This window comes from Ursus arctos, unplaced genomic scaffold (genome assembly GCF_023065955.2).
Source record: "Ursus arctos isolate Adak ecotype North America unplaced genomic scaffold, UrsArc2.0 scaffold_8, whole genome shotgun sequence".
Taxonomy (NCBI): domain Eukaryota; kingdom Metazoa; phylum Chordata; class Mammalia; order Carnivora; family Ursidae; genus Ursus; species Ursus arctos.
The window spans coordinates 35,279,600-35,306,508 of NW_026623100.1; the positions used below are offsets into that span (position 1 = coordinate 35,279,600).

At 41.1% G+C, this 26,909-nt stretch overlaps 1 protein-coding gene across 6 annotated transcripts; it reads right to left on the reverse strand.

The window, feature by feature from the left end:
• Positions 1-565: 565 nt before the first annotated feature.
• Positions 566-26,907, reverse strand: CUNH2orf42 (chromosome unknown C2orf42 homolog). 6 transcript variants are annotated; one of them, XM_057309265.1, is made up of 11 exons: positions 26,303-26,907; positions 18,270-18,438; positions 17,140-17,421; positions 15,919-16,753; positions 14,850-14,960; positions 11,828-11,932; positions 9,126-9,230; positions 7,289-7,396; positions 5,506-5,606; positions 3,969-4,131; positions 566-1,254 (listed from the first exon to the last, which is right to left on the reverse strand). In XM_057309265.1, exons 4-11 carry the CDS (start codon positions 16,739-16,741, stop codon positions 1,046-1,048), a joined length of 1,725 nt encoding a protein of 574 aa, XP_057165248.1. In that variant the 5' UTR covers positions 16,742-16,753; positions 17,140-17,421; positions 18,270-18,438; positions 26,303-26,907; the 3' UTR covers positions 566-1,045. The 6 variants fall into 6 exon arrangements, with proteins under 6 accessions (XP_057165248.1, XP_057165249.1, XP_048078751.1 ...); XM_057309266.1 differs by lacking the exon at positions 26,303-26,907 and adding an exon at positions 26,142-26,246; XM_048222794.2 differs by lacking the exon at positions 26,303-26,907 and adding an exon at positions 25,753-26,096.
• Between the last annotated feature and the right edge of the window lie 2 nt (positions 26,908-26,909).

Consider the following 26,909-nt stretch of genomic DNA (forward strand, 5'->3'; position numbering starts at 1 on the left):
AACCAAGAGCCTCCTTTGTATGGATTTTTCTTGTGTTCTCAAGGACAACGGATTACAAGGAATTTATATCAAAGCAACATGACAAAGTAGAAAGAACATGTCCTTTGCAGTAAAAGGAAACATTATTTTTAATGCTGTTTCCACCAAGATAACCTCAGAGAGGCTGTCTCTTTAACTTAAAAAAAGGGTAATGCCTAAATTCAAAGAATAATGAGGACTAAATGAGAAAAATGATTGGGAATGTAAATGAGAGTGCCTGGCACATAGTAGGCATATAGGAAATGTTCATTCCCTTCTTTTCTCCTTGAAGGCAGGCTTCCACTTCTGTGTCTTTCAGTATCTCCATTCCGCGATCAATAAATTCAGCAATAGGAATTGAATCTTACTGGCTATTAAACTTTTTCGAGAATAAAGAAGGAAATAAATATGAATGAAATAAGCAATTGAAGCATTAGTTTGAGATGTCAATATTCCCTTGACACACGGACCTCTTTTTCCTATTTCACTATTACTTAAATCTCCCCAATGGTTTATAATTTTATAATCAGGCCAACATGAGATATACTTTGGAAAAACTAGTGACACTGTGCTTTATTTGAGAACAGGATAAAAGGGCATGACTGGAACTCTGTCAGGATGGTCCTTAACATTCTGCCCTAACCAGGGTATTATTAACTTTCCAACACTGTTGGTGTAAGGCAGAGTGCTGCTAACTTCTTAGAGAATTAGAAAAAGGTTGAAACAAACTCAAAATAGGAGTCCTTTAAGAAGGAAAGTGAGCTAGCTGGTTTCCTTTTTGTTCCTTTAAAATTCTAGCCAGACATATCACCCGATTTATAATGAAGACTGTACACAGCAGCACCAAAAGGCCATTTACAAGAAGAGTTTTTCTTCAACAGAATCCACTCGAATGCGCTGAGAAATTGCATCTTAGCTAAGAGCAGTTCACTAAGGAATGGGGCCATCTAAATGCCTAACTAGTATTTAAAATTGTCAAGGGGTGGGGATGTGCAAATTTAGCAGCAAAAGACTGTTTTTTTTTGCCTCAAGGGAAAGTGATGGTGGTCAGAGGGGCCAGTTCCAAGGGCTGGTCCAGTGGTGGCCGCTGGTCTTGGTACTCCGCAACATGCCCATTTCGGTGGTGACCATACTCAAACTTGATCCGCAGCTCGCCAATCTTGGACTGGGGAAGGATATCTGGGATCCACTCAATAATGAAAGGTGTTGGCTCCTTTTGATCTGGGGAAGTGTTGCCTGAAGACAAGAAAAAAAAAGAAAGAAAGAAACACTGATTAGTATCATTCCAAAATTTGAGGCTGGACAGATGTTACTCTGTTCAGGAATAAAAAAAAGAAGAAAAAAAAAAAAAACTAAGACAAGAAGAATCAAGGGAAGTTTGAAAAGTGATTACTGGTATATCTATCCAAAAGAAAATTTCAGGGAGGGCGCCTGAGTGGTTCAGTCGGCTAAGTGTCTGCCTTCGGCTCAGGTCGTGATCCCAGTGTCCTGGGATTGAGCCCCATGTCAGGCTCCCTGCTCAGTGGGGAGTCTGCTTCTCCCTCTGCCTTTCCCTCTTGCTCCTGCTCTCTCTCAAACAAACAAACAAATAAATAAAATCTTTAGGAAAAAAAGAAAAACTCAGGTTAAAGAATGCTCTTGAAAAAAATATAAAACACTAGCAGAATTAAAAATAATACAGTATAGGGGGTCGCCTGGGTGGCTCAGTCGTTGAGCGTCTGCCTTCGGCTCAGGTCATGATCCCAGTGTTCTGGCATCGAGCCCCACATCGGGCTCCCTGCTCAACGGGAAGCCTGCTTCTTCCTCTCCCACTCCCCCTGCTTGTGTTCCCTCTTTCACTGCCTCTCTCTCTGTCAAATAAATAAATAAAATCTTTAAAAATAATAATAATAATAATACAGTATAGGGACGCCTGGGTGGCTCAGACAGTTGGGCATCTGCCTTCGGCTCAGGTCATGATCCTAGGGTCCTGGAATCGAGCCCCACATCGGGCTCCCTGCTTGGCGGGAAGCCTGCTTCTCCCTCTCCCACTCCCCCTGCTTGTGTTCCCTCTCTCGCTACCTCTCTCTCTGACAAATAAATAGATAAAATCTTTTTTCCCCCCATTTTCTTTTCTTTTCTTTTTTTTTTAAGATTTTATTTATTTATTTGACAGAGAGAGAGGTAGCGAGAGCCAAGCAGGGAGCCTGATGTGGAGCTCGATTCCAGGACCCTGGGATCATGACCTGAGCCGAAGGCAGACACTTAACGACTGAGCCACCCATACCCAGGCACCCCTAAATAAATAAAATCTTTAAAAATAAATAAATAAAAATAATATAGTATAGCTTTCAAAACTATGGGGCACCTGGCTGGCTCAGTCAGTACGTGTGCACATTTTGACCTTGGGGTCGTGAGTTCAAGCCTGATGTTGGGCATAGTGCTCACTTTAAAAAAAAAAAAGGAAAGAAATTTTGACACATGCTCCAACATGGATGAACCTAAGGACGTTATGCTGACCGAAATAAGCCAGTCAGAGAAAAGACAAATACTGTATGATTTTACTTAGATGAGGTAACTAAAGTAGTCAAATTAATAAACAGCAAGTAGAATGGTGGTTGCCAGGGACCAGGGGAGTTACTGTTTAATGGGTACCGTTTCCATGGAGGAAGACAAAAAAATTCTGGAGGTGGATGGTGGTGACGGCTGCACAATGTAAATGTACTTAATTGTACTGAATGCCTGAGAACCATACATACACTTAGAAAAGTTTTATATTATGTATGTTTTATAACAAAAAAGTTAAAAAATAGGGGCACCTGGGTGGCTCAGTCGTTAAGCGTCTGCCTTCGGCTCAGGGCATGATCCTGTAATTCTGGGATCGAGCCCCGCATCAGGCTCCTCCGCTGGGAGCCTGCTTCTTCCTCTCCCACTCCCCCTGCTTGTGTTCCCTCTCTCGCTGTGTCTCTCTTTATCAAATAAATAAATAAAATCTTAAAAAAAAAGTTAAAAAATAATGTTGAAGATAGGGAAAACTGTTCATGGTATATTTTTATGTTAAAAAAGCAGCTGAGGTATGATCCCATGTTTTATAAATTCTTTTCATGCACAGAAGAGAGTAGATACCAAAATCTACTGGTGATGTCTTCTATGGTACATGGGATTATAGATGGTTTATTTTTCTCTTTGATGCTTTATAATGAAATCTATGATTTCTCTATAATGAACATGTGTTACTTTTATTCTATTCTTTTTTTTTTTTTTTAAGGTTTTATGTATTTATTTGTCAGAGAGAGAGAGACCGAGCACAAGCAGGGGGAGCAGCAGGCAGAGGGAGAAGCAGGCTCCCCGCTCAGCAAGGAGCCCAATGCTGGACTTGATCCCAGGATGCTGAGATCATGACCTGAGTTGAAGGCAGGCGCTTAACCCACTGAGCCACCCAGGCATCCCACTTTTATTTTATTCTATTTATTTTTAAAGACTTTATTTTTAAGTCATCTCTACACCCAACATGGGACATGTGCTCCACCAACTGAGCCAGCTAGATGCCCCCTGTCATTTAATTAATTAATTACTTTTTTGGAGAGAGAGAGAAAGAGCCTGTGCAGAAGCAGGGGGTAAGGAGGGGTAGACAGAGAGAGAGAGAGAGAGAGAGAGAGAGAGAATCTCAAGCAGGTTCCAAGTCTAGCACAGAGCCTGACACCGGGCCCCATCTCACGATCCTGAGATCATGACCTGAGCCGAAATCAAGAGTCAGACGCTTAACCGACTGAGCCACCCAGGCGCCCCTGTAATTTTATTTTAAAAGCACTGTTTCAAAAGACATAAAACACTTTGCTCCATAATGGCCTTTACAAGATGAATGACTGTGTCTTCTTTGTTTAAGGTCAAGATGCAAAGTCTAGGGCAGTGCAAAGCACAAGGCTGACCCTCCGAGGAAGATGCACTATTGGAAACACAATTTCACTTACCAACTTTGAGAAAAGTTTTTAGTTCCAAGGGTCGCAGCACGGGTTGCTTTTCTATACGACCATAGGTTTCTGCTATGCTCTCTACTTCCACTTTAGGGCATTTAAACAGCTCGTAAGTCCCGTCGCGGTTCTGGATAAAACTCCGAGTGATTTCCAAGGGCATCTGGACACAGAGACAATACCAAGAAAGGTGAGAAAGGAGAAACTTAAAGTAGACAAACATCTGGATGACAACACATCTTTCACTAATTCTTTTTTGTTCAGTACACTCCAATTAATTACAACGTCCTCTTGTATTTTCAAGTAAATACTGTCGACAAATCTGCCTTTTCTCCTTTACATCATTCATGGCTTTCCTTTTTCTTCTGTAACTTTAAGGTGAACCCCAGCCAAAGTGCATATGAACTGAACCCCTAACATCTTCACGGCTATCCAATGGCTACGGGCATGGACTTGCTCTCAAATCAGTTTTATTCCTTCCCCTGCTGCTCTGCTAGCATCATTCTTCTAAATGCTCCACTGACAGCACCTACAGCAGACCTCACACCTTGCATGCTTCACACCGTCCTTAGGACGGAGCCAGACAGAACTTGAACTGGTCTTTGCCACTAAACAGCAGGGTGAGCTTCTCATGGCCTGTTTCTCATCTGCAAAATACAGTTAATACCAACGCATGGTTGTGAGTTTGAATGAGGTGATGCAGGTAAGTAATGCCCAGCCGACAGACACTCCATGATTCTTAGCTCTCTTCCCTCACCTAACGCTGCCTCCCTGAACCCCTGCTCCAGGCCAGAAGCTGTCTCTGTGACATCTGACATTTAAAGAAGTTTCTCAAGTGTTTTTAGTGCTAACACAAGCCTTTTCGAGGGTTCACAAGTAAGTTCTATAGCTACCCAACAACTTATTCTTTTTCTGAATGTAACAATGCCTTCCAATCAAGCTAATCTTAATGTATCAAATCACACTATGCTGAATTTTCTACAATATTCCATTACTGTAGGAAGGGGAAAACCTCAAATTTTCAGGATCTGCTTGAAAAAGAAAATGTTTAAAAATGTCTACTATTTCCCTTGCAAAAAAGAACACAAATTAATTAAGGGTCATTTCTCTAATGAAGACTAGATTGCAGTTTGCAGAGAAGCATTTAACTGTGCTGTGTTCATTGACTTTACAAATAGTATATCATCTCAAATTATTTATATACTTTCTAGCTCCCTGCCAGTTGATCTAGGGCTCCCCATAGCTAGTAGGGGTTCATTATTTAATTTATAAGAAAAATGATCTCTGTTTTCTGATCCCAAAGGCAAGGAAAAGGAATATTCCAACTTAAGATACTTTTTCAAGCCATAGGAAATAACCATTAAAATCACAGTCAGCACCATACAGCCATGAATATTTCTGAATAATCTCTTAGTATGAGAAAAAGAAATTCTCTTTGGTGCCTGTAACTCAAGGAACTGGTGCAAACATACTTCTTGCACTTGCTTCTCTCTCTTCCCCTCTTTGCCCTCCTACTATTGTAGAAATATCCTCTTACCTCCGGGGTATCTAAGATTTGTTTAACTTGCAGGATATTAGTGATATGCCAGGTATACTTGGAAAAGGTCCCCAGTGGCAAGGCATCTTTCCGAACAAAAGCTTCAATGTAAAAAGGGAACAAGATTAGACTACCAAAAAATAACATTCTCTTTCATTGTATTTGTTATCCAGTTTCTAGAAAGTTCAGTGCAGTGCTATCCTCTCCTTATAGAATCTCAGCACTTTGAAAACGAAATTCTAGAGGCAAATCTGTAATAGGTTTGGAGAAATGTGACAATAAATGATATGGATTTCTGCTCAATAAAGTCTCTGACGCTTCTTTGAGACGCTATTTGTTTTTGCTACCTTAGAGACTTATTTCTTTGTCTGGTACAGCCACACACACTGGATTCCATTATAAGACAGCCTCTTACAATCTCTTACAACTTTAGATATATCAGAAGTCAAATTATAGTTCTTAAAAGGATTGTACGGAGTCTAAGCCAGTTAACGTGGTTGCCACTCTATTGCCTTGTCTGCAGGATTACAAAGGGTTTCACCAAAGCGCCTGCAAAAATAGCGAAAGGATGTATTAAAATTAATGTATTAGAAGACCTAAGTTTAACGTGAAAGAAAGAATCAACGCTGCCTCAGATAGATAAGCTGTGAAGACAAAGATTTTTATGGCCCTAAACAGTGATTCACAGCTCGTACTATTCAAAGAATTAAACCTCAAATAGTCCCTGTCATATCCTCAAATAACTACTAACTAAAGAAATAGCGTCAATTTCCAGCTGTTGTTACTCTTGGGCTATTTGCCACCGAGCCATCCTTTCCTCCTCCTTTTCTCCCCCTTATTTCCTTACAGTACCGAGTAAGTATCTTGATATTTCTAGTAGAAGATATAATAGAAAACCAAGACATATGCACCCCTAATAAAGGGTTCCAAGCCCAAGAATTACTCTACAAATAAAATCTTCCTTCATCAAAAATTGGGAATCATGGGGGCGCCTGGGTGGCACAGCGGTTAAGCGCCTGCCTTCGGCTCAGGGCGTGATCCCAGTGTTATGGGATCGAGCCCCACATCGGGTTCCTCCGCTATGAGCCTGCTTCTTCCTCTCCCACTCCCCCTGCTTGTGTTCCCTCTCTCGCTGGCTGTCTCTATCTCTGTTGAATAGATAAATAAAATCTTTAAAAAAAAAAAAAATTGGGAATCATGAAAATCAAATTTTTGTTTTTGACACATACTTCAATATGCTTCCAAGAAGCCAGCCCAAGTAATGATTGGAGCTTGCAATGCTTTTTGGAATGGGTTTATATCTAAAAAATATCAAACTTCAGGGCGCCTGGGTGGCTCAATCAGCCAAGCATCTGCCTTCGGTTCAGGTCATGATCTCGGGGTCCTGGGATCGAGCCCCACATTGGACTCCCTGGTCAGTGGGGAGGCTGCTTGTCCCTCTCCCTCTGTCCCTCCCCGCCCTGCTCATGCTCTCTCTCTCCCAAATAAATAAAATCTTTAAAATAAATAAAATAAATAAAAAACATCAAACTTCTTGGTGGGCACCGTTATTGCACCTCATTATTCTTTTACCAAGTTTGTGCTTTCTGAGTCTTTCCATTACCTTTTACTGGAATAAGTGTGGGGCCTTCAGGAGGGTGATCGTTACTCCACAGCTGACTGGCTTCATGCCCTGAGTATGTGACTCAACGTCCCAATCCTGAAAATCTCACACGGTTTTTCTAAACAAGATTCTTTAAAGTCAAGACATCTACTGCTATTCCTGAGGGAAAAAATCCCGTACCTGTGGTGGAGTTGGGAAGCCGTTTCTTTGCGCTTCCTGTAGATATCCTTTGTTGCAGGGCGTCGAAAAAGGACTGAGGAATGTGGAAGACCAGTGGCTCTGGTTTGCCTACAGCAAATAAGAAGAAACTCGTTTGGAGAAACTCAGTGGGCTTTCTGACGTGTAGGGAGAAGCGCAAGGAATGAAACTGGGTGGCAGTAATAACGAAAACTGCCACGGAGGCTGCTTTATACAGAGGCAAAAAGAAGCCTTTGATTGACCTTTATGAGTCAAGCACTGTCACCAGCCCTACTCTTGATCCCTCCCAATTGTAACAAATACAGCAGACCCTTGTCATCCACCAAAGAGGACTCTTCAAATCCCATGTTTTGTAAACACCACCACAGCCCAGACTTTTCCCTTAAAGAGTATCTGAAATGAGATGAGAACAATGAGGGTGAACTGAGAAGGTAAACTTGATTCAATCCCGCTCACTGTCCCCAGGCATTTGCTATGTGCATTCATGTCCAAGCGAAGTAAGGGCAAGCACCCACTGAGATGGTCTGGGCCATGAGTGCCACAGACCCCAAAGTCAGGACACTGTTGATCCAATAAGCATTGGCCTTTCTCTTTGAATATGATCCCAAAGCAGGCAAAATGTTTGAAAATATTTAACAAACCTCTTAAAGCAACTTGCAAGACACAAGGGTCAACAAAAAGTCAGCAGAAAGAGTGTTCAGGGGAGGGGTCAGAAGAGTTCAGATTTTTCCTTAAAAACTGTCCAAGAGTGGGGGGTGTCTGGCTGGCTCAGTGGGTAGAGCATGAAACTCCGGATCTCAGGGTCATAAGTTCAAGTTCCACATTGGGTGTAGAGCTTACATAAAAAACAAAAAACAACAAAAAAAGCCAGGGCGCTTATGTGGTTCAGTCGGTTGGGCGTCTGGCTCTTGGCTTTGGCTCAGGTCATGATCGTGGGGCCATGGGATCGAGCCCCACATCAGGCTCCACGCTTGGCAGGATGTCTGCTTGGGATTCTCTTTCCTTCTGCCCCTCTGCAACCCCCTCTCTATAATAAATGGATGAACCTTTAAAAAACAAAACACAAAAAACTGCCCAAGAGGCTAGCCCCAACAGAGGGGAAACATCCAGAACCACTACCTGCCTGGATATAACTTAGAGTGGCTCTTAGGGATGTCTGGGTGGCTCAGTCAGTTGAGCCTCCGCCTTGTGATTTGGGCTCAGGTCATGATCTCAGGGTCCTGCGATGGAGCCCCCTGTTGGGCTCCATGCACAGCGCAGTGTCTGCTTAAGCCTCCCTCCTTCTCCCTCTGCCCCTCCCCCCTGCTCGCTCTCTCACTCTCTCCCTACATTAAATAAATAAATCGTAAAACAAGAACAAAAACAGAATAGAACTACCATTTGCAATGACACGGATGGAGCCAGAGAGTAAGTATAATGATAAGTAAGTCGGTCAGAGAAGACAAATACCATATGACTTTATTCATATGTGGAATTAAGAGACAAAACAAATGAACAAAGGGAAAAAAAGAAGAGAGAAACCAAGAACCAGTCTCTTAACAACAGAGAACAAAGAGATGGTCACCAGACGGGAGGTGGGTTGGGGGATGGGGGAGCTAGGTGATGGGGATATAAGAAGTACACTTGTGATGAGTACTGGGTGAGGTATGGAATCGCTGAATTGCTATACTGTACACCTGAAACTAATACAACACTGTATGCTAACTATACTAGAACTAAAATAAAAACTTAATTAAAAAAACCCAGAATAGAACTACAACACAACTACTTTAATTTCTCCTCCTTTCCTCAATAGCCACATTAGGTGACCAGTACTTACCATCAAATTGATAGTGCATGGTTTGATGGATGCGTTCTGTGACACTGGCCAGCCAGTCTTGGAAGGATAAGGTCACTTGGGCCTCATCTAACAGCTGACCACAGGCTAGGAAAAACAAACAAAAACTTTTCAGTAACTTTTATCTTTTTTTATAGAAACAGCAGTTAGCTGAAGTTTGAAAAAGCTGCGGATTTTGTACAGAAAAGGGCAATAAGATGAAATTCAAAGAAATTTAGATACATTAAGTGAAATGGAAGATTCTAGGTGTTTGTTTGTTTGTTTTTAAGAATCCTTCTAGAAAAAAAGAAGTGAAAAACTGTGGGGATACATGGGTTTAAGATTATTAACCACAGTAAGTTTGCAGCCTTTCAACATTAAACTGGAAATTGAAGGGGCGCCTGGCTGCCTCAGTTGGAAGAGCATGTGACTCTTGATCTTGGGGCTGTGAATTCAAGCCCCATGTTGGGTACAGAGATTACTTAAAAATAAAATCTTTGGGGGGGCGCCTGGGTGGTGCAGTCGGTTTTGGCTCTTGGTTTTGGCTCAGGTCCTGATCTCAGGGTCATGAGATCAAACCCCACTTCGGGCTCTGCGCTCAGCTTGGAGTCTGCCTGAGACTCTTTCTCCCTCTCCCCCTCCTCCCTGCTCTTTCGCTCTCTCTCATAAATAAATAAATCTTTAAAAAAATAAAATCTTTGAAAAACAAAAAAAAACTTTGAAAAAAAGTCAACTGCGAATTGAAGAATGGCCTTGTATAATGGCTGCTTTAGAGATCTATAAATCAGGAGATGATGATGTCATAGCTACTATTCATTTGAAACTAAATTCTCATTAGGTAAATGTATATAGTGATAATTTGGATGAAAAGCTATTTTATTCTATTTTATTTTTTCTTTGCACCAAAGGAAGTGATGAAAATTTGTTAAAAATCTTCTAACTGGGGTGCCTGGTGGCTCAGTTGGTTAAGCATCTGACTTCAGCTCAGGTCATGGTCTCAGGGTCCTGGGACAGAGCCCTGTATCAGGCTCCTTACTGAGAGGGGAGTCTGCTTGTCCCTCTCCCTCCGCCACTTCCCCCACTCATGCTCTCTCCCTCTCTCTTAAGTGAATAAAATCTTAAAAAAAACAAAAACCTTCTACCTGATATTTTTTAAAGTTCAAGTCATATATATATATATATATATATATATATATATATACACACATATATATATATATATATTTTAAGATTTTATTTATTTGAGAGAGAGACAGAAATAGTGACAGAGATAGAGAGCACAAGTGCTGAGGAGAGGGAGAAGCAGACTCCCTGCTGAGCAGGGAGCCCAACTGGGGCTCGATCCCAGGACCCTGGAATCATGACCCGAGCTGAAGGCAGCTGCTTAACTGACTGAGCCACCTAGCACTCCCTACCTGATACTTTTGATCACACTCCCTGACCTTCCAAAAACAGTTATTCCTGGAATGTGTAACTTCTTAATTAATTGGTTAATTATGATTAGGTCTTGTATTAGTTCCTATTTATGTACTGGTCTTATCTTCAAAACCAGAGTATGAGAGCAGGGATGATATCTGGTTTTTAATCACCCAGCCATAATATATGAGAGTTAAGAAAATGTTGATTTCCAGGGGCGCCTGGTGGCACAGCGGTTGAGCGTCTGCCTTCGGCTCAGGGCGTGATCCTGGCGTTCTGGAATAGAGCCCCACATCAGGCTCCTCCGCTATGAGCCTGCTTCTTCCTCTCCCACTCCCCCTGCTTGTGTTCCCTCTCTCGCTGGCTGTTTCTATCTCTGTCGAATAAATAAGTAAAATCTTTAAAAAAAAAAAAAAAAGAAAATGTTGATTTCCAAATGTACAAATTTAATTATTCTGATGAGAAAAGTAAATATATAAGTTATGTTCAAATTAAGTCGTTTTGTCTCATACGTTCAAAATGATACCCATGCTACTGTTTTTAGGTATGTTTTCAAAATTAATTTTTTTTAACACATGTTGACTTTTATTTTATTTACTTATTTTTTTTTTTTTTTTAAAGATTTTATTTGTTTGTCAGAGAGAGAGAGAGCGTGCACAAGCAGGGGGAGCTGCAGGCAGAGAGAGAAGCACGCTCTGCTGAGCAGAGAGCCCCATGTGGGAATCAATCCCAGGACCCTGGGATCATAACCTGAGCGGAAGGCAGACACTTAGCCACCCAGGTGCCCCTATTTACTTATTATTTTTTAAAGTAATCTCTACGCCCAACGTGGGGCTCAAACTCACGACCCTGAGATCGAGTTGCACGCTCTACTGACTGAGCCAGCCAGGTGCCCCCAAACGTAGAACTTTGGAGAAGAGATTATATTTGTCTTTCTCAACAAATATTTATTACTGCATAACTGTAAAATATGTTTCTTCTTCAACTCTGAGGCTCCATGCCAACTGCATGTGGGTAAAAAGCAACAAAAGGAAAATATCCTACAGAACACGTGCTGCCAAAACACGAAGTAATCTTTGCTGCATTTGTTATTTAAAAGAACACGATTTGGCTTTGAGTTGGATTGGAAACCAGTGGAACAGAACAGACCTCAGCCTCAGTGCCTGGTCGTGTTTATCTTAGCCCTCTTTGGGGGATAACATGCAACATTTCTTTCCATATATATTCCTTTGGGCTTCTTTAGGAAGATCTCCCACCTCCTTAGCGTCCCCTGGGGAAGGGAAACTTACCCTGCCTTTTTAATGAAGAAGCAACCACAGGTTTTTTCAGGCCACTTTTCCTTAGATGACTGCTCACTGCATCCTGAGGCAGTAGTGAACTGTTCGTCTGCGCACCTAAACCACAAATCATTAGTGTTTAATAACACATCTGCAGAGCAGAAATTGATCCAGTATTAATTTCTGAAGAGTCTAAAACCTAAAACATCTTTGTTAATTTCTAAGTTAGCTTCAGCTTCTAGAAAGAATTAGCATTACACTTTATACATAACATTTTAAGTTTTATATGCTCTTTACAGAAAATCGGGGTGTGGGACCTACAAGTGAAAAGAAGAAAAAAATTCACCCACTGTTCCCACCTCTCAGAAAATCACTATCAATTTTCTGGTGAGCTATTGTCTGTGTGTGTGTGTGTGTTTGTGTGTGTGTGTATGAATAGTTGATTTTACTGATTTTGTGATTTTAAGTAACTGTGATTATATCAGGATTGCCAAATTTAGCAAAAAAATTCTGAATTTCAAATAAATACTTTTTTAAATATAAGAATGTTCCAAATATTGCATGGGACATACTTATACTAAAATTACTTATTGTTTGTATGAAACTCAAATTTAACTGAGCATTGTTTCTTACCTGAGTTATCTAAACATTTCTTTATAATAATTCTTTTTTTTTTTAAGATTTTATTTATTTGGGGCACCTGGGTGGCACAGCGGTTAAGCGTCTGCCTTCGGCTCAGGGCATGATCCTGGCGTTATGGGATCGAGCCCCACATCAGGCTCTTCCCCTATGAGCCTGCTTCTTCCTCTCCCACTCCCCCTGCTTGTGTTCTCTCTCTCACTGGCTGTCTCTATCTCTGTCAAATAAAAAAATAATAATAATAAAAAATAAAAAATCTTTAAAAAAAAAAAGATTTTATTTATTTATTTGACAGAGAGAGCCAGTGAGAGAGGGAACACAAGCAAGGGGAGTGGGAGAAGAAGAAGCAGGCTCCCAGCGGAGCAGGGAGCCCGATGCAGGGCTCAATCCCAGGACCCTGGGATGACGCCCTGAGCCAAAGGCAGATGCTTAACAACTGGCCACCCAGGGGCACCTATAATAATTCTTCTTTTTTTTTAAAGATTTATTTATTTTAGAGAAAAAGAGTGTGTGTGCGTGCATGAGGAGGGGGAAGGGTGGACAGAGAGGGAGAGAGAATTTCCAGCAGACTCTGCGCTGAGCATGAAGTGGGGTTCCTGCGGGGCTTGATCCCAGGACCCTGAGATCACCACCTGAGCCAAAACCAAGACCTAGACACTCAGTTGACTGAGCCATCCAGGCACCCCTATAATAATTCTTTATAATAATTTTTATAATTCTTTATAATAGTTTTTAAAAAGATTTTATTTATTTGAGAGTGAGCAAGTGAGAGAGAGAGCACAAACAGGGGGAGAGGTAGGTAGAGGGAGAAGCAGACTCCCCACTGAGCAGGGAGCCTGATGTGGGGCTCCATTCCAGGACTCTGGGATCATGACCTGAGCCCAAGACAGGCGCTTCACCGACTGAGTCACCCAGGCGCCCTTTTAATAATAATTTTTAATGGCTACCTGATATTCTATCAAGTAGCTTTATCATGGCTTATTTAACTATCCCTAGAGGTTGGCCCTTGTTTCTAATTTTTCAATATTATAAATATCTGTAAAATGAATATCTGTGGACAAAATGTTTTTCCTGTATCAAGGATTATTTTCTTATAAAAGATTATTTATAATCCCCCTGCTTACACATGTATACACACTCACTCTCTCTCTCTCTAAAATAAAAAGGGGTGCCTGTGCAGTCGATTGAGCGTCTGCCTTCAGCTCAGGTCATGATCTTGGGGTCCTGGGATCAAGCCCCGAGTTGGGCTCCCTGCTCAGTGGGGGTCTCCTTCTCCCTCTCTCTTTCCCTCTGTGCTCTCTCTCTCTCAAGTAAATAAATGAAATCTTTAAAAAAATAAAAATAAAAATGAAAGAAATAAAGCTAAACAATAAATTAATTAATCTTAAAAAAACCAAATTATTTAGAATCAGGTCTATTGAGTCAAAGGATCAGAACTTTCTTTTTGGGGGTGCCTGGGTGGCTCAGTCGGTTAAGCGTCTGCCTTCGGCTCAGGTCATGATCCCAGGGTCCTAGGACAAAGCCGAAGGTCAGGCTTCCTCCTTAGTAGAGAGTTTGCGTCTTCCTCTCCCTCTGCCCCTCCCACTTGCTTGTGCTCGCTCTCTCTCCCTCTCTCAAATAAATAAAATCTTTAAAAAAAAAAAAGAACTTTTTTTTTGAATTTCAGGTTTTCTTAGGAAAGACTAATAAGTAAACATGTAACAACAATCTCTGCTCTATATTGCTGTCAGAATTACTTCTTAAAAACAGAAATGCCCATGTCACTTTGTTCCTCCACCTTTCTCCAACATCCCACCACCAAAACTCCTGTACATGACAATCTGACCCACCTCTAAAAATACTCTACCCACAAAAATGTTTACCCACAGGTGTGGACTGGAATATTTTTCTTTTGTTTAGAGTCTAGGTCTTTTAATACTTATTTATTAGAACAGTATTTTCATATTGATTATTTTGCTACTTAACCGACACTGGTACTCTTACATTAAAAGAGAAAAAAAATATATATGGTGCCACATATTGAAAATGAAGTTAAGAAACTATACTCTTAAATTAGTTTGGAAAATATAATTAACCATTGTCACAAATTTTTAAAAACACTCTATGGATGAAAACTTCATAACACTGTCCTAAGGCAGATTAAGGTGTAAGACTAGTCCAAATGTTTAAGGGCTAAACAACATATACAATAATAAAAGTAGAGTCTGGTTGGATCTTATACTTATGCCAAAAGAACCAACTGTACAAAGAATCATCAATGGAGGATAAAACTTTTTTCGGGGAAAAAAAATAACAAACATTATTTTTGTATTTGCTAAGATTCAGTGAAACATGTAAAATACAGTAAAACAATCTCTAAAGACAACACCACCAAATAACCCAAACAGCTTCTCACCAGGTACTTCCTCCTTCTTCCTCTTCTTTGGCTTAGAGGCAGTGGACTCACAGGCTGTTACTGTCGATTCTGAATGGCAACCTAACTGGGGCACAATAACCTCTTTAAGACCTAAAATACAACAGATTTCTTAATTATTAATACCATCCAAGAGTAAGTACGGGCCCCTGCCTAGAGAAAAATGAATTTATAAAAAATAAATTATGGAGTGATCGCCTGCTTTAAAATAATTTCCTTTAAAGAACTCCCCAAGACATAGGTTTATGTTCATGGAACATTAGCATGATAAAAGACTTTACAGAGAAATAAAACTAAAAAGTTGGAAGCTACTGCCAACTAAAGATCATTAAGAAATGAAAATAAATCTGGATGCCTGGGTGGCTTAGTCAGTTAAGCAGCTGCCATGAGCTCAGGTCATAATCCCAGGGTCCTGGGATCGAGTCCCACATCGGGCTCCTCGCTCAGCGGACAGCCTGCTTCTCCCTCTGCCTGCAGCTCCCCCTGCTTGTTCTTCCTCTCTCACAAACAAATGAATGAAATCTTACAAAAAAAAAAAAAAAAGAAATGAAAATAAAAAGCACCTACAAGATAAACTCTGTTAAAAACCACAACAAAAGACTTGCTGTACAGTCTTTAAAGATCTTTTGAGCAGGTACTAGCTTCCCTCATTTTCAAAGATAAGAAACAACCAAGCAACCCAAAATAAAAGGGTTTTTTTTGTTTGTTTGTTTATTCTTTGTTTTTATTAACATAGGGCATCTGTGAAAAAGTGGAAAAAAAAAAAAAGCAAAGCTAACTTTTGCTAGATTCATTGTCTCTGTGAAAATGCCCAAGTCTCTTGATCATTAATTTCAACCAACCAACCAACCAACCAACCAACCAATCAACCAACCAACCAACCAACCTTTATGCAAGTGTGCTGACTGGGATTAAAAGAAGGAAGGCTTTTCATTTGAATTATCTAGCAACTGCTTCTGAAGGTTGCTAGGACAATCTCCAAATGCCATCAGTGGGACTCTTTCATTGCCATTTTAGAAAAACAGAGTAACTGTGTCAACACACCACCTACCGCTGGAATCAAAATTTAGGAAGTCTGAGAATTCCTGAGCCAATGTCTCGTCACTGGCAAAGGCACAGATGCAAGCAAAGAAATGAATACATCTCTGGGCCACCTCCTCCTTGGAGGCGTTGGACTTGTGTGATTTCAGAGCCTGGCAGGAGCAGAAGAACCGGCGCTCGGGCAAGCTTTTGGCACTGATTTTCTGCACAAAGGATGTATGCAAATACCCCAAACTGTGCTTCTGGCTTGCCTTGCACTTCACCACCAAAATGTTTTTAGTAATCCTCTGTACGAGGGGACCTGTGGGTTCCGTGGCCAGCTGCCAGATGGTCTGCTTGGTTTCTGGGGGGGCCTGCATTGCATTCAGGACCGAGCTTTTCAGAGTCAGAGGGGTGGCTTCTGCCTGGCAGTTCACCGCCAGCTTGATGTGCTGACACTGATTTTCCACCACACCCTGGGTGGCAGCTTTCAGGCACGAGGGCACGTAACACCGTCCAGAGCTCAGCTGAGTGATGATTGTCCCGTCCACCGTCTGGATTGTCGTCTCTGACACGCCTAGCTCCACAAAGCATCGGTGATCAGGGCCCCGGTCTCTTTGCCGCACCGAGTAAACCTGTAGATCAGAGCCTGTGATGATTTTGACGGCTTCGACGCTAGGCTGCTTCCGTGCACCATAGCGGAATATGGTTCCACACGTCTTGTTCTTGCAGCTCAGCCCCCGGGTTCCATTGTATGTGCCGCATCGGGGACACTTTCTGATTCCCCTCAATGTGGCCTTCCCCAAATCAGACAAGAAAGCTGGGACTTTAGTCCTCAGAGAGTTGGGTTCCATTTCTCAAAGGCCCTAGAAAAAGCAATAAGCCCATCGGCATGAATATACATTCATACACATACACACACAAAGTTAAAATCAATTATGATATTTCGTACAGAAAGTAAAACGTAAAGAGGTTAGCTACCATTTTCAAATTGTACCCTCAAACAGAACATTCACTTAAGCCATCAAACAGAAGTGAAGGAACCCTGGCCTTTCATATCATTATATATTTTTAAAATCCTAATGTAATAACTAAAGCATTTCTCTAGGCTCAATATGGTCTTACACAACAACCTAGATTAGGTAACCTAATTTTTACATGCACAGATGTTTAATTTGAACAAGAACTGGAGAACGGGAAAGATGAGTTCTTTCCTTTCCAACAGTCCCCACAAAACCCAGCCCAATCCTACCTGAACCAGCTGCCAGAGCTTCTGGAAAACAGTGTAACCTGAACTCGGAAGACGTGGAAGGTGTTTCATTCGTTTGTGATGATCATAGAGGACAGGCAAAGACATAATCATTTGCAGAGTAAATGATACTGTTTAACCCAAAGTCTTTTGAAGTTTGAACTCTATGGTGTAACAATGCAGACATTCTGCCCCCTCCTTCTTGGCCAGCCAATGGCAAAGATCCTGCCTGGTGTTCCAGAGTCAAAGAAGATTCCCACTGCCCTAAGTGGAGATCTTGGAAATCTATAAATAAAACAACAAAAAATATTAAGGTTATAAAGATAGTATGATTCTCTCCTCTAAGAATCGGAATCTAAGTCTTCCGCAGATATTTGAAAAATATTTGACAGAAAGTGTGATGGAAACGGTTGTTTTGCGCCTCCAACTTAAAGCAGGTGAAACAGTGCTAATGTCATCACATGCCGAGTTGTCAAGAACACCGAGAGCCATGACATATAACTGGCCAGGTACTCATCCCTCCTAATAGTAATGCAGTATATTTTAGAGTGCTTTAAGCTTTTCAAACTGCTTTTACATTATTTCATTTGAACCTCACAATACTAGCATCTCATTTGAGCCAAACAACCACCACCTTTCACACAAAAATTAAAAAGTTAAGTAACCTGGGGTGCCTGGCTGGCTCAGTAAGTAGAGCATGTGACTTTTAATTTTGGGATCGTGGGTGTGAGCCCCACACTTGGCATAAAGAATACTTAAAAAAAAAACAACAACAATAAAATTCTAAAAAAAATTTGAGGGGCGCCTGGGTGGCTCAGTTGGTTAAGCGTCCGACTCTTGGTTTTGGCTCAGGTCATGATCTCAGGGTCTGAGATCAACCCCCAAGTTGGGCTCTGTGCTCAGTCAGGAGTCTGCTTGAGATTCTCTCTCCCCCTCTCCCTCCTCCTGCTCATGCTCTCTCTCTAAAATAAATAAATAAATCTCTAAAAAAAAAATTGACATTAAAAAAAAGTAACTTGCCTGAGGTCACCCAGCAAAATCAGCAATGTGGTTTCCAGTGTCTGCTAAAAAGAGTGTGAATCTCTGCTTTTGATTTCCCCTCCAATATTATGAAATTTTCAAACATAGGGTACCTGGGTAGCTCAGATGGTTAAGCGTCTGCATTCGGCCCAGGTCATGATCTCCAGGTCCTGGAATCGAGCCCCATGTCAGGCTCCTTGCTCAGCGAGGAGTCTGCTTCTCCCTCTGTCTCTCCCTGCTGCTCATGCACTCTGTCTCTCTCTTTCTCAAATGAATAAAAATCTTTAAAAAAAAGAAAAATTTCAAACATATAAAAAAACAATTCTACAGTGAACTTCCACATGCCCACCCACTAGATTCTACAACTAACATTTTACTTTACTTGCTTTATTACATATCTATTTATTCTTTTTTCCATCCATCAATCCCTCTTTTATTGCGTTTCAAAGTAATTTTTTAAAACATTTTATTTATTTGAGAGAGAGAGAGAGTGCACACACGAGTGGGGGAGAGGGGCAGAGGGGAGAAGCAGACTCCCTGCTGAGCAGGAAGCCTGACTCGGGGCTCAATCCCAGGACCCTGAGATCATGACCTGAACCACTTAACTGACTAAGCCACCCAGACGCCCCATCATTTCAAAGAAATTTGCAGGCACCAATTCAGCACTCATATTATTAACTAAAATTCAACTATTTAAAAAAGATTTAATTTTTTTAAGATTTTATTTTTTTATTTTTAAGTAATCTCTACACCCAACATGGGGCTTGAACTCACAACCCCAAGATCAAGAGTCACATGCTCTACAGACTGAGCCAACCAGGAACCCCAAAGTTTGATATATTTTTTAAGATAATCTGCTTGTGATGTTGAAATAGGCTGTTAGTATTGCTCTTGCCCCCTGACCCCAAAGGATGATCTTGATAAAATATTTTCCCTCCACATATTCTACAATCTATTTGTAAATCAACAAATTGTAAAACATCTAAGAATGCTCACCTTTTCACTGGTGCTATGAATTAATCTCCCAACTGTACTATTTGTTGAGTATCCACTACGTGAATAAAGTTTTGTGAAATATGATCTATTGCAGGATTTTTTCATCTTGGCACTAATACCATTTAGGGTTGGATAATTCTTTGTTGTGGGGAACTGTCCTATACACTGTAGAATGTTTGGTAGCCTCCCTGGTCTCTACCCACTAGATGCCAGTAGTAGTCAACTCTTCCTCCCCAAGTTGTTAAAAAAATAAAGATGTCTCCAGATATTGCTGGATGTCCTCTCGGGGGGCTAAATCACCCATTAAAACCCCCTGACCTAGAGACAGTAGCCTGTTAACACAGCAGTTCCTTTCCAGGTCAATAAACTGCTTTAGTAGGTAATTTCATTCAGCCACACATGGGTTCTTAGAAGAGAATATTGTTCCAAAGTCAAAACATGAAAGATTTAGTTTGCCCTTTACCACCAATTATCTCTGTGACCAAGTTTCACTTCTGAGCTTCAGGGTGTTTTTCATTTGCAAAACAGAAAAAAATATATACATATGTATGTGAAATACATATATGTGAAAGAGCTTAACAAAAAGTAATTTTAAAAATTCATTGATGATGATTCCTTAACATATCATTAAAGTAGAAAAAAACAACTTTGCTCATTAAGGGAGGAACTGGTTTGCCAATTATCACGGTGAAGCCTTAAGGTGCCATAGTTTCAGCATCATCATAGGAATTCCACTTTTTCCTTTTATTTTTTATTTTACTTTTTTGATTATTCTCTGTAGAGGGCAATTTGTTAGTATCTTTCAAAATTACAAATGCACATTTAATTTTAATTTTGGGATAATTTTAGATTTATAGAAAAGATAAAAAGTCATACAGACATTCCCGTATACCCTCACCCTTTCCCAATTTTTTTTTTTAAAGATTTTATTTGTTTATTTGACAGAGACAGAGACAGCCAGTGACAGAGGGAACACAAGCAGGGGGAGTGGGAGAGGAAGAAGCAGGCTCCTAGCAGAGCAGGGAGCCAGATGCGGGGCTTGATCCCAGGACCCTGGGATCATGCCCTGAGCCAAAGGCAGATGCTTAACGACTAAGCCACCCAGGCGCCCCCAAAATGTTAACATTTTACCTAACCATGAGACATTTGTCAAAACTAAGGTTTTAACACTGGTACAATGCTACTAACTCTACTGTATACAGACTTTATTTGGATTTCACCAGTTTCCCCACTAATGGCACTTAAAAAAAAACTTTCTTTTAAAAAAGACTTTATTTATTTGAGAGAGTGAGAGTGCATAAGAGAGAGCACAAGTGTAGGGGGTGGCAGAGAGAGAGGCAGACTCCTGCTGAGCAGGGAGCCCATGCAGGTGATCCCAGGACCCCTGGATCATGACAAGAGTGACAGCTACTGAGCCACCCATGTGCCCAAGAATAAACTTTTTTTAAAGATTTTTAATGGGGTGCCTGGGTGGCTCAGTCAGTTAAGTGTCTGACTCTTCGTTTTGGCTCAGGTCATGATCCTGGGGTTGTGAGATCGAGCCCAGCATCAGGCTCCTGCTCAGCAGGGAGTCTGCTTGAGATTCTCTCCCTCTGCCCCTTCCCTCCCCTTGTGCATGCATGTGTGTGCTCTCTAAAATCAATCAATCAATCAATCAAAAATATTTTATTTTTAGGCAATCTCTACACCTAATGTGGGGCTCAAACTCACAACCCCGAGATCAAGAGTCACATGCTCTACTGACTGAGCCAGTCAGGCACCCCAAGAATAAACTTTTTGTTTTTTGTTTTAGAATAATTTCACATTCTCAGAAAAGTTGCAAAGATAGAATACAGAGGGGGCTCCTGGGTGGCTCAGTTGGTTAAGCGTCTGCCTTTGGCTCAGGTCATGATCTCAGGGTCCTGGGATCGAGCCCCACAGTGGACTCCCCTGCTCAGGGGGGAAATATGCTTGTCCCTCTTCCCCACCCCCTGCTCGTTCATTCTCTCTCTTTCTCTCTCTCAAAAGAATAAATACAATCTTAAAAAAAAAAAAAGAAAAAAAGATAGAGAGTTTCCAGATACCTTTCACTCAGTTTCCCCTAATGTTAACATCATATACTACCATGGGACATTCTTCAAAACGAAGAAACCAATATTGGTGCATTATAATTAACTAAACTAGACTTTGTCCTTTTTTCTGTTGCAATCCAAGATACCATATTGCATTTAATTGTCATGTCTTCTTAGTCTTCTTGGATCTATAAGTTTGCCTTATCTTGTTTTTCATAATCTTGATAATTCTGAAGAGTCAGAGGTATTTTATACAGTGTCCCTCAATTTGGGCTTATCTGACGTTTTCTCTAAATATTTTTTTTTAGATTTATCTATTTATTTTAGAGAGAGAGTGCACGAGTGGGGGAAAGGGGCAGAGGGAGAGAATCCTCAAGTGGACTCCCCGATGAGCATGGAGCCCAAATGCCAGCAGATTCCAAGACCCATGAGATCATGACCTGAGCTGAAACCAAGAGTCAGATGCTCAACTGACTAAGCTATCCAGGTGCCCCTCTGCATTTCTTTTCACACAGTAATTCCACTAGTAAGAATTTACCTTACAGATATTCTTCCACATGTGGAATGTGGGATTCATAAGGCTATTCACTGAAGCATTTTTGTAACAGCAAAACATTAGAAACAACCTAATGTCCATCAAGAAGGAACTGGTTGAATTAATTATGGTGTATCCATATAATGGAATAATTTCCAAAAATAAAATAAAATAAAATAAAATAAAATAAAATACTTGTACAGCTATTTAAAAAAAGACTGAGTAAGTTCTTTATGTATTGATCTTTCAGATCTTTAAGAAATGTTAAATGGAAAAGCAAGGTACAGAACAGCCAAGTATAATATGCTGTCAACTGTGTTTTTGTTTTTAAGAAGCCTCTTTGGATGCCTGGGTGGCTCAGTCAGTTAAGCGTCTGCCTTCAGCTCAGGTCATGATCCCAGAGTCCTGGGATCGAGTCTCCCATCAGGCTCTCTGCTTAGTGGGGAGCCTGCTTCTCACCGTCCCCCCTGCTTGTACTCGCTCTCTCAAATAAATAAATAAAATCTTAAAAAAAAAAGAGAGAGAGAGAGAGAAACCTCTTTATTGAGGTATATTTTACAGACCACAAAATTCACCCATTTTACGTATAGGATTCAATGATAGTCATTACATTTGTGGAGTTGGGCATCCACCACTCTAATCTAGTTTGAGAACACTTCTAGCACCCTCAAAAGATCCCTCTGGCCGTTCACAGTCAATTACCATTCCCATCCCCAGGCAATCACTAATCTGTTTTCTTGTCTGTATAGATTTAGCTTTTTTGAACATTGCGTATAGATGGAATCATACAGTCTGTGGTATTTTATGTCTGGCTTCTTTCACACAACGTGCTGTTTTCAAGGTTCAACCATATTGTAACATGTATCAGTATTTCATTATCTAAATTGCTGAAAACCATTCCATCCAATGGATATATCATTTTGTTTATCCACTCACCAGCAGACAGATAACTGTTCTGTTTCCAATTTTTGGCTATTATGGACATGCGGCTGAGAACATTAACATGCATTTCTCTTCATTTCTCTTAGGTATCTAGATACCTAGAAGTGGAATTGCAGGGTCATATGGTTTACCTTTAATTTTTTTTTTTTAAATGTTATTTATTTATTTATTTGACAGAGATAGAGACAGCCAGCGAGAGAGGGAACACAAGCAGGGGGAGTGGGAGAGAAAGAAGCAGGCTCATAGCGGAGGAGCCTGATGTGGGGCTCGATCCCATAACACCAGGATCACGCCCTGAGCCGAAGGCAGACGCTTAACCGCTGTGCCACCCAGGCGCCCCTACCTTTAACTTTTTAAGAAACCATCAAATTGTTTTCCAAAAAGTTTTATAGTCATACCAGCAATGTAGGAGGGCTCATGTTTCTCTACTTCCTGGCCAACATGTGTTATATTGTCTTCTTTATTATAGCCATTGGATTATAGGTGTAAAGTGGTACCTCACTGTGCTTTTAACTTGCATTTCTCTAACGAATAATGATGTTGAGCAACATATTACATGCTTATTTAGACATATCTGTCTCTTCAGGGAAATACGATTCAAATATTTCACCCATTTTAAAATTAAGAATTTGATGTTATGTGAATTATATTTCAATAAAGCTTTTTAAAAAGATGGGGGCGCCTGGGTGGCATAGCGGTTAAGCGTCTGCCTTTGGCTCAGGGCGTGATCCCGGCGTTGTCGGATCGAGCCCCACATCAGGCTCTTCCGCCATGAGCCTGCTTCTTCCTCTCCCGCTCCCCCTGCTTGTGTTCCCTCTCTCGCTGGCTGTCTCTGTCTCTGTTGAATAAATAAATAAAATCTTAAAAAAAAAAAAAAAAGATTTTATTATTTATTTATTTACCTATTTACCTATTTATTTATTTATTTATGAGAGAGAGGAGGGTTAGAGAGGGAGGGAGGGGACAAGCAGACTCCATGCTGAGCGCAGAGTCCAACACTAGGCCCCATCCCACAACTCAGAGATCAAATACCTGAGCCGAAACCAGGAGTTGGACACTTAACTGACTGAGCCACCCAGGCAATCCTAATAAAGCAGTCATTAAAAGGGGCACCTGGCTGGTCTGGTTGGTGGAGCTTGTGACTCTTGATCTTGGGGTTGTGAGTTTGAGCCCCACACTGGGTATAGAGATTACTTTAAAAAATCAAATTTTTTAAAAAAGGTGTCATTAAAATAGAGGGAAAATATTTGGAATGCAAATGCTAAAGAACTAATTTTTTTAAAAACAAGAGCTTTTCACAAATCAATAAGAAAAAAACAAACCCACTAGAAAAATGAGCAAAGAGCATGAAAAGACGGCTTGTGAAAAATAAGAAACAAAAATGATTTTAAACATCCAAAATTCTATCTTACAATAAGCAAGAGGCAAATTAAAACAAGATAATACTATGGCAAAATGACAAAAAAGGATAAATGTTATTACTGTGTTCACGAAGATGTGGAGAAACAGGCACTGCACATGGGTGGTGGGGATGTAAACTGCAACATCGTCTTTAAAGGGATGTAAATAAAATAAATGCACAACAGATACTTTAACTTAGCAATTCCACTTCTAAGACTTCATGAGTTCTCCTCTCACGTGTACCCATGTACAAGGGTACCCCATGCAAAGTTGTCCAGAACTGCCCAAGAATGCAAACAGTCTAAGAGCTGACTAAAAAACTTATGGTACAGGCATACAATATGCTACTGTAAAGCCACCAAATAGAATCAGATAGATCTATATGTACTGATAAGGAAGACATATCAAGATATACTGTGGGATGAAAAAAGTCACTTCGTGTAGGATACTCTTGGTTTTAAAAAGAAAAAAGAAGGGATACACACACACGTCTATGGTCTCAGAAGTGACTTTAGGACTTGGGAAATAGTAGGAGGGAGACTTACATTTCACTGTTTTATACTACGGCATTTTAAACATGGACTCGTGTCACTTAGTATCGATTCTATATTGCAAGCATTTACAAACAATTAACACAACTTGTAAAGAACCTGTATTTGCCAAAGAAAATGAAAACACTAATTTGAAAACATATATGCACTCCTGTGTCCACTGCAGTATTATTTACAATAGACAAGATATGGCAACAACCTAAGTGTCTACTGATGGATGAACGGATAAACATTTGGGGGGTGTGTGCACATTTAAATGGAATACTATATTGGAATACACCATGGAATACTACTCAGACATAAAAGAGAAGGAAATCTTGCCATTTGCAAGGATGTGGATGGACCTCCAAGATATTATGCTAAGTGAAATAAGACAGAGAAAGACAAATACCATATGATTTCACTTGTATGTGGAATCTAAAAAAACAAAACAAAGCAAGACTTATACATACAGAAAACAGACTGATGATTGCCAGAGGGGAGGGGAGGGTGGGAGGGTAGGAGAAATGGGTGAAGGGGGTCAAAAGGTACAAACTTCCAGATATAAAATAAGTCATGGGAATGTAACGTCCTGCACAATGACTAAAGTAGATAATATCATATTGCATATTTGAAAGCTGCCAAGAGAGTAAATCCTAAAAGTTCTCATCACAAGGAAAAAACTTTTTTTTTTTTAACTTTGTATGGTGACTGACAAGTACACTTATTGTGGTGATCACTTCACAGTGTATACAAATACTGAATTAGGTGGTACACCTGAAACTAGTATGTTACACGTCAATTTTACCTCAACTTAAAAAAAAAAAAAAAAGGTAAGAAAAGAACCTGTATTTGAATCCTGCCTAAAAAATCCAAGTTTACAATACAGCCTCCTCAGCAAGATGGTGTAAACGGGCTGATGCTAGGAGAGCTAACCCAGGAATGCTTCCTGGAAGTGGTGCGTTTTAATCCAGGTACCGTTCAGCTGTAGAGCTGTACAGTTTGGTGGATGCTGTTTAATGCTTGCGAAGCAACAGTAACTGAAGGGAACGAATAATTACCATGAATAAAACATAAAACTTGCTAACTTTTACTGAGTACAAGTAAGCCCTTCCCATGCATTTACTCAGGTACTGCTCACCATGATCCAGTAAAGTGGGTACTATTTACCACCTTAGAGTTGAAGAAATTGGCTCAAAGACGGTAGTGATTTGATGAATGTCTCACAGCCAGCAACCAGATAATCTAACATGAGTTTGTAGTTTACAGGATTCCTTGGCAAACCACAAGTAAAAGTAAGGGACATGCCTAGAAGCCAGGCCTCCCGATTCCTAGGTTTCCATTAGCCCTGAGCTGTCTCGGAATAGCGGAAAAGGACCGCCGTGGCCCTGCGGACGCGAGTCTGGGAATCCGACCTGGCTTCCGGGACCCGGCCCACCCCCAGAAGCACCATTCTGGGACCTGCTTCCCGGCATCCTCCCCGCGCGACGGCGCACTTCCGGTTCTAAGTAGGCCCAAGAAAAGCATCACCTGGCCGGCACCCTGCTCCCAGGCCAGGCTCTCCGCTGGGATTCCCGGCTCTACGCCCTCGTCGCACTGCTGCCCCCGCCTTCGGGCAACACGGCCCCCTTACCTGCCCTGCGCTCCACCCCCCCGCGGCCCCAGGCCCCCAAGCTGATGACCGCCCTCACCTCCTCTCTCTTCGCCTGCCGCGGCCTTTTACAAACGCGGCCAAACTGTTCGCTGTAACGACGGTCGTTATTGGTCAGGGCCGCCCACGCGCGGCGAATACCCGCCCACTTGGCTCGCCTTGTCTGATGGGAGTTGTAGTTTCCTCCTGTAGGCGGCTAAGAATTGCGGCGGAACGCAGCTGTGGCGTCTGCTCTAACCCGGCGGCTGTAATGCACAGGTTCTTCCGTGCGGCCGGAGCGTTTCCGGAAGACCGTGCTGGGACAAAAGGCATCGATAGGGTTCTGGCGCTGATCGTGACTGTTTCAGCCCTGAGAGAGCACTGTTTCTGCGTAGAATTCATTGGTTATCCGAGCAAAAATCGTCATAAATTATCTGCATTGTTAGCAGATGTTGGCTGTGATTTAGCGTTTTGTCAAGGGAAGTCTTGTCCACCGAAGTATTCGCTGTTTGTAAAACTTGTGTGTTTATATCAAGTTATCTTTTTCTGCCTTTACATTCTGACGTACTACTTGAACGTTTACCTTTATAATGACTTGAAATCGGCTTACCGTGTGTTTTAATTTTGGTCCTTAGAATCACACAGAATAAATCTCAATACTCTACGTT